Source organism: Nannospalax galili, unplaced genomic scaffold (genome assembly GCF_000622305.1).
Source record: "Nannospalax galili isolate Female #2095 unplaced genomic scaffold, S.galili_v1.0 scaffold799, whole genome shotgun sequence".
NCBI lineage: Eukaryota > Metazoa > Chordata > Mammalia > Rodentia > Spalacidae > Nannospalax > Nannospalax galili.
The window spans coordinates 159,418-167,562 of NW_008343085.1; the positions used below are offsets into that span (position 1 = coordinate 159,418).

At 45.1% G+C, this 8,145-nt stretch overlaps 1 protein-coding gene across 3 annotated transcripts in view; it reads right to left on the reverse strand.

Annotated features, from left to right (window-relative positions):
• Window positions 1-223: 223 nt before the first annotated feature.
• Window positions 224-8,145, reverse strand: part of Nutf2 (nuclear transport factor 2) — a 23,925-nt gene continuing 16,003 nt past the window's right edge. For all 3 annotated transcript variants that reach the window (XM_008839060.2, XM_008839061.3, XM_029566408.1), the window contains 4 exons: window positions 6,838-6,964; window positions 4,789-4,860; window positions 4,598-4,696; window positions 224-1,522 (listed from right to left, as the gene is read on the reverse strand). In XM_008839060.2, the coding sequence (XP_008837282.1) occupies window positions 1,409-1,522; window positions 4,598-4,696; window positions 4,789-4,860; window positions 6,838-6,936 (384 nt within the window). In that variant the 5' untranslated portion in view covers window positions 6,937-6,964 and the 3' untranslated portion in view covers window positions 224-1,408. The remainder of the gene's footprint in view (window positions 1,523-4,597; window positions 4,697-4,788; window positions 4,861-6,837; window positions 6,965-8,145) is intronic.

Consider the following 8,145-nt stretch of genomic DNA (forward strand, 5'->3'; position numbering starts at 1 on the left):
TGAAACCTCCTGTATGCTGTTCTTTAAACAGCACATCATCCAGGACTGTGCTTAGTGTAACCAGGCAACCTGTGAAGTCTGAGGAAATCTTTGCTCTCCCCCCAGTGTGGGAAAGAGAGAAAAGGGTATATCCCCTTTTCAGGGGTGCCTGACCAATCCTAAGACCACTAATGGCAAAAGCCCAAACCCTGGGCTCAGTTCTGTAGTTGCTATTTTGATACCAGCTTTATACCATCCAGTGGTCTCAAGGATGAAAAGCTGGATTTGTACTGGGCAAGCACTTTGTGCCCAAACTAAGAAGCAGGGCAGAAAGTGCCCTAACAGTTAAGACTTCCTGGGATTTGAAGACAGCATGAGTGTGTGGAAGGGGGAAGATGATACATAAGTGCCCTGCAGAGGTCTGAGGGGTGAAAACTAGAGCATGACTCCCTCACACTGTGAATTCTTCCACAGTGCAGAATTTGTGCTCCAACCAAATGGGGCCTGGCTGAGTTCAAGCAGGTGGTACAGAATCTCTGTTTGGTTTGGGGGATGTGGGCACTCTGAATGCGATCCTAATCCTTTTGGGAATAGAGCAGGACTACCAGTCTTGCTGAGACCTTGGCCCACAGAGTCTAAACATGGGAAATCTTATTTGTCAAGGCCTTTCTAGCTGCCACAGGATTGAGAATCAACTCTCTCTCCACTAGAGACCTGAATCTACTCAGAGCAGAAGCCACAGGAGGTGTCAGCTAGAACTGACTGAAGAGCCTTCAGTATGAGCCTTCAGTATGAGATAGGCTTCAGGCTAGCTCTCTCTGCTTTCCCAAGACCAAATGGGCTGGAGAGAACTCTGCCTTACTAGGCTGGAGAGAAGCTTAGTTGAAAGTGCTACTTAGGCCAATTTGCTCCTTGCAGTAGGTTCTGTTGAGGCAGAATTGGGAGGGTGATATATGAGAGAGACAATGGGCCAGAATAGTTATTGATGCCCAGCCAAATATATTAAACTCATGAAAACAATTTAAACTGTTAAGAAAATTTTTGTGGTTTTATTGTATCATGAGGCATTTGAAACATCTGAACAAATCAAATATCTGGGCGGTGAGGCAGCTGCTTTCTCCACTTCTTTGGGTTACTAGAGCAACTTGTCAGTAGATTAAAAAACAAAAAAACAAAAACAAAGACAATCTTTTGCATTACTTAAGTCTTTCCAAGGCATGCGCTGGTACAACACAAACTTCTCCTGTCAGATGCAACTAGTCTAGCATCCAAACATCATGCACAACACCGTGGTGGCAGAAGTGCATTGCACCCACTCCCACCTCGGCCTTGCTCATTTGTGTATGGTATTTGGAGCATCTGGAGGAGTGTGATAGTATTAGGAAAAGGAGGGAGGAGGAAACAGCGTGAGTATCTGGCCAGGAAGAGGTCAGCCGAAGTTGTGCAGAGCAAGCCTGAACATGTCATTGGTGCAAACCCAAGCATCATTGATGTTCTTTAATAGAAACATCTGGTGGAAACCCATGATGGGATCTTCATCCGCCTGTGAGGAAACAGAAAATGATTCAGTAAAGGGGCCAGGAACAGGAAGGGTATATAGTGACAGAACAAGGCAGAGAATATAGACTTTGGTTTCAGGCCCCTACTGTCCTAGACATGAATTCCAGTACAGAATAGGTACTTGTGAATGTGAAGTGATATGGATGAAACACTTCTGGACAAGTAAATGTCAACAGATGTCCACTGAAACTGCCATGTATACAAGAAAAGGCAGCACAAGGTACCATTTAACTAGGCAACAGAACAGAGAGGACATGCCTGTGTCTGAACCCACCAATGTCTCTCAGTACATGTGCTCAATTTTTTGTTATTGTTTTTGAGATATCATCTCACTATGTAGCCCCAGCTGGCCTGCAACTCACTATGTAGACCAGGCTGGCCTTGAATTCACAGAGATCCTCAAGGTGTGTGCTACCAACACCTGCTTTGTGGTTCTTTGACACTGTAAATTAAGTATAAGTACTAAGTGAGTCTTTAAATTTTTTAAGCATGTAGTACATGCCTTTAATCGCAGCACTCTGGAAGTGGAGGCAGGCAAATCTATGAGGTCTAGGCCTGCCTGGTCTACATAGCAAGATCCAGACCATCCAGAATTATGGGGAAATCCTTCCCCTGCCCCCCAAAAAAACTCACCCTATAAACAACCTTAGTATTCAATAATGCCAGTTAATTCAATCAAGAGAATTTACTACTAATACTGACTCTGACTAAGTAAATGATGTAAGACTCAAAACTGAGTTCACATTGTATGGTGACAGATGCCTGCCAGCCTGGACAAGAGACTGCCTCAACAAACAAAACAACACAATCAACAGGGCATGGTGGTGCACACCTTTTATCCCAGTACTCAGGAGGCAAAGGCAGACAGATCTCTGTGAGATCAAGGGCAGCCTGGTTCTACATAGGAAGATCCAGGTCAGTCAGAGCTACCACAGTGAAACTGTCTCACAAAAAAAGGAGACCAGCCGGGCGTGGTGGTGCATGCCTTTAATTCCAGCACTCGGGAGGCAGAGGCAGGTGGATCTGTGAGTTCAAGTCCAGCCTGGTCTACATAGTGAGATCCAGGCCAGCTGGGGCTATAGGGAGACCCTGTCTCAAAAAGACAAAAAAAAGGGAAGACTGCACATGTATGCTGTGGCATGCACACACAAGTACTCACACACACACACTATTTTTTAATTAAAAAAAAATGTAAAAAGGGAAAAGGAAAGTACAGCAAGACAGATTCCAAATAAATGCTTTGCTTGGCATATAAAGACCAGCCTTGGTAGTGGCAGCAAGGGCTCCAGAAGAGGACTGCGTCTCAGCACCCAGCTGACAGGTCTACCTGTACCTCAGAGCAATGTAGGAGCCCTGCTTATCAGTCAGTATACCTTGACCCTATTATCCATCTTGACCCTTTTCCATAAGGTTCTAGACCAGCATTCTCCCATAGAACTTTCTACAATCACAGAAATGTTCTGTATGTGTGTTGTCTAATAGGTAACCACAAATCACTGACCATGAGCACTTGAAATAGGCCTAGTGCAACTAAGGAACTAAATTTTAATTTATGTAAGTTAAAAATTGCTGGGTCTGAGGCTAGAGAGATGACTCAAGGATTAAGAGCAATGGCTGCTCTTCCAGAGGATCACAGTTCAATTTCCAACATTCACATGGTGGCTAACAACAATTTATAACTCCAGTTTTAAGAGCTCCAACATCTACTTCTGGCCTCTATGAGCAATGCATTCACATGGTACACTTAGACCCACCCAGAAAAAACACTCACACACATACAATAAAAAAAAATAAAAATTTGAAAAAATTGCTGGGTGTGCAATACTCAGGAGGCAGAGGCAGGCCAAGCTGGTCTACATATTGAGTTCCAGGCCAATTGGGACTATAGGGAAACCCTGACTCAAAAACAAAAACAAAAACAAAAAACGGGCTGGAGACATGGCTCAACAATTAAGAGCACTGGCTGCTCTTGCAGAGGACCTGAGTTCTAATCCCAGCACCCAAATGGCGTCTAACAACCATCTGTAACTTCAGTTCCAGGGGATCTGACACCATCTTCTGACCTCCATGGGAACTGCACAACACAAGTACACTTACATACATGCATACATACTCAAACACCTTTTTTTTTTTTTTTTTTTTTTAAAAAAAAGGCCAAAAAGGAGAAAAATAAATTAAAACTTTAAAACAAAAAAAAAATTTTTTTTGGTCTTTTTGAGTCAGGGTCTTCCTGTAGCCCCAGCTGTCCTAGAGCTTGAGTTGTAGACCAGGCTGGCCTTGAACTCACAGAGATCCACCTGCCTCTGCCTCTCAAGTGCTGGGACTAAAGGTGTGAGCCACCACGCCCAGAAAAAATAATAAAATACAGGGCTGGAGAGATGGCTCAGCAGTTAAGAACATTGGCTGTTCTTGCAGAGGACCCAGGTTCGAATCCCAGCACCCACATGGCAGCAAACAACTGCCTGTAACTCCAGTTCCAGGGGATCCAACAGCCCCTTCTGTTCTCCACAGGCATTGCATGACATGGGTGCACGTACCTACTTGCAGGCAAAATGCACATACACATAAAAATAAAAAAAATTAAAATAAAAAAAAAACGAAACAAAATATTTAAAACAAACAAAAAACAAAAGCAAAATACAAATATTGCTGGGTGTGGCAGTGTATTCCTTTAATCCCAGCACTCAAGGAGGCAGAGGCAGGAGGAGCTCTGTCTGGTTTACATAGCCAGTTCCAGGCCAGTTAGGGCTACACAGTGAGGCTCTGTCTCAGAAAAATTAAAAATTGTTAAAAATGTAGTGCCAAGGGTCTATAGCTCAGTCTCAGAGTATTGCATAGCATGTGATAGGCCCTAAGCTCAATACCCAGCACTGTGAAAAGAGGAGGAGAGGGGAAGAGAAGTCAGGTGCAAATGGCTCAGGCTATATTTAACTATATAGGTCTACACAGTCACTTTGGATGTCCCTCAATAAGCAGGTCACAACCACAGGGAAGGCAGGGGCCCTAGGACTCTGCTTGGCCTAGTCACTTCTCTATAACAACACAGCAGCATTACTACCTTGAGCTGGCCTACAACCATGCTGATGATACAGCTATCTGGCGTAGGTTGATGGTCCTGGGCTGTGATGCTATGCTGAATTTTCTGGAACGGAAGGCTCTGCAAGAGAAAAAGTGAGAAGTGGGCTGAGGCCAGAAGGGGCATGAAAGAAACTAGAAGCTGCCTGTACCCCAGCTCTGGCCCTTACTTACAGACAACTTTTCCACAATGGCAGCTTTCCCCTGGAACTGCTGTCCTTCCCACGTAAGGCATGATGCATCAATCTGAAAAGAGTACAGGAAACCTAGAGTAAGGGCTTCAGCACAAGGACCATCTCTAAGGCCCTGAAAAAATCCTGAAAAGGGTCCTTCTTAAGGAAATGAGTCTACACCTGTTTCCTTGTCTATAAACAGAGGAAAACTAAGGGTAAACACAAATTTCTGCTGGCAGTAAAATTTTAAATTATACCCTGTTGTTTCATGGCTCTTAAAAGACTACCAAAATATATTTACGTCCATTTTACCTTTTCGGTTAAGTCATATGGCCTCTGATATTAATGGGCCCCAGGAAGACTAAACATGGCCAGGGCTCAAAGAAAAGCCCTCCTGCAAGGTAGCAGTAAGCACCAGGCTCAGAGATGTTATTAGAAATAACTTGGAAAAATTCCATGTTCATTACAACCTCCAAGGCTGTGGCTGAGTTCCACCAAGGCCTAAGCAGTCTTCTAGACATCCATGAGGTCTGGAAAGGGTGGAGGATAACAAGGCTTTCCAAGGCATAGTCTTGGACACTACCCCATGCTCCAACAAGTTCTCCTTCAATGCCTCCAAATCTTCCTTCCATAGTCTTTAGGGTTAGAACTCAAAGACTTCTGTAGGAATCAAGTGTGGTAACATGCACCATTTAATCTCAGAACTCAGGTGACTATGACAGGATGATAGAAGAACTTGAAGCCAACCAGAACTATACAGTGAAATCCTGTCTTGGGGAGGCTGGGGGGGGGGGGGGGGTTGAGATCAAGGCCAGCCTGATCTATACTATGAGTTCTAGGTCAGTTGGAGCTACAGCAAGACCCTGTCTCAAACAAAAGCAAAAAAAGAAAAGATCTTGCTAAATAGGGCTGGGCCATGGTGACACACACCTTTCACCTTTAATCCTAGGACTTGGGAGGCAAAGTTGCAGATGGATCTCTGTGAGTTCGAGGCCAGCCAGAGCACATGGTGAGACTCTGTCTCAAAAAACAAAACTACCTTTTCTGGGTCAGATCTGTTTTCATTACATGACAATGACCTGTAATCTCAGCCATTTGGGAGGCTGAGGCAGAAGTCTGAGGCCAGCCTGGGCAAAACAGTAAGAGGGACAGGGGGTATAGCTCAGTGGGAGAATACCTGCCTTACATGTATGAGGCCTTGGGATCAATCCCTCTAACTCATAACAACAATGTCATCTATGCTAGATTTCATCTTCCACTCTGGGGTCTTCCTGTAGCCCCAGCTGGCCTGGAACTGGCTGTATAGACCAGGCTAGCCTTGAACCCACAGAGATCTGCCTGCCTTAGCCTCCTGAGTGCTGAGATTAAAGGTGTGCACCACCATGCCCGCTTCGTCTTCCACTTTTAAGATTATTTTTTCCAAAATTTCTGAGATAGATACAGATAACTGCTGATTACAGCCAGGCTCTAAGGCTACCCCTGTCATCCCTATCCTGGGTAGATCTGATTAATTACATTTCTGTGACTGAATCTCAGGCAGAGTCAAGTACATGTATAAATGAGTATTATTAAAACAGCAAGTAATGCCTGCCTAGAAGGGTTTTACCTGCTCCTTGGGTTAACTTCATTTGCTCCCCATGAGCATTCAGGTGTTTGGCCTCAAGTGGAAGCTGGATATGTGGCTTCCAGAACTCAGCTTTGCACTGAAGATGCTCATGGCTGCTGCCTCCAGAGGATACTGAATCCTAGCTTCCGCCTACTTCTACTTAATCTGAAGGTGAGGTACACCCAGGACCACGTGACCTGAAAAAGTGCTAACCACATGGAATGGCAAAGCCCAAACTCCTTGTCCAGGATATCATGATTCCTACTCTTGTGGGAAATAGAAGGAAATGCATGGACCAAAGAGCTAGTACTGTGTACAGAAACACATATGGAGAGTTGAAGGCAATACAAAATGGGCTGCCAAACCCTGAGTATTGGACACACTGACCCAACATCTGAATTGATCCCCTAGGGTCCTACTCTGCCTCTAGAGTGGGAGACTTACATAAATTGCACCTAGTTGGGTTCTATCATTATCAAATAACTGGTAGTAATGTTGAATGAAGCTGGATCCAATCTGCTCCCAAATTGGCTTGTCTCCCATCCTGGAGCGTCACCAGCCTCGCTGAGACCTGTAAGACCATCAAAACATAGAAGTGTTAGTATTCCCAGGGCAAGAAGTAGCAAGCCACTGGCCCTTGCCTTTTCCTGTAGGTAGTCCTTTGTTGATACTTGTTCTCTCTGGGTATATGGAGACCCTGGGGATCTCACAGGCGACCTCTCCCAACTGGACCAGGGGGTAGGAACCACAGTTAGCCCTTCCTCTGAGGAGCTCCTGTTTAATAGCGGGGTGCCAGTTACACAATAAGGGTGCTGAGGATGTAACCAGGGCAAGGGAAAAATCAGAATAGGCCCAACAATGTTCAACAAGGGGAGGGGCAGGAGCCCCAGTTTTATATCTTTCCATTTAATACTTTCAACAACCTCCAAGGACAGAGTTCTTGCTATTCTTCCCATATCACCCACCAGAAATTATTGAAGTAGAATGTTCCTGGCTGCAATCAGCAATGTGTAGAATGTTTTTCTTACAGGTTCCAAGCTTTCAACACTGTCCCTGGGCTGTGTTGACAAGCAGAAGACCCAGTGGGGGGTGTGATGACTCCCCAAGACCCTTGGGACCACACAAGTCCCAAGGGGTCAACTGAAATCTCTGAGGCCAAGTGATTCTGGCCTGGCCTTCTCAGTGGCATTTCTTCATTGATGAGCATGTTCTCTCTCACTTCAGAGCTGGAACATGTAGAGAATGAAAAGGGAAAATAGATGGAGGCTGTGAGGGGAAAAGGCATTTCTGTACATCCTCCCGTCCCACCATTGCCTTTTTCCTAAGAGGCGGAGGGGAATCCCCATCCAGTTAAGACACCACAGTCCCAAAGATACTGATGAGACGGTCACTGTGGCCTTGCTAGACCCTTCCAAGGGAGGGCGACCTGCATTCTTCTGAGTCCCTACAGACCCTTGTGTTCTATAGCGATCTCTGACTATAGAGGAACACATCCTGTCCTGATAACAGGATTTTGAGTCAAAGCAGTAAGAACGTAGGGTTCACCCCAGTGAATAACCATTAGCAATGAAAGGACCTGATCTAAGTCACTGCCTTTAGAACTTCAGCATCCTCCTCTGCAAATTGAGGATATTAACCCTGAGGTTGCTAGTGGTTACACAGATTCACTAATAAAGCTTGGTAAACCGACTGCTCAACATGTTAAGTACTAATTCACTCCAGTCTCTATGACCTCACCCAAGGCCAGAGGAG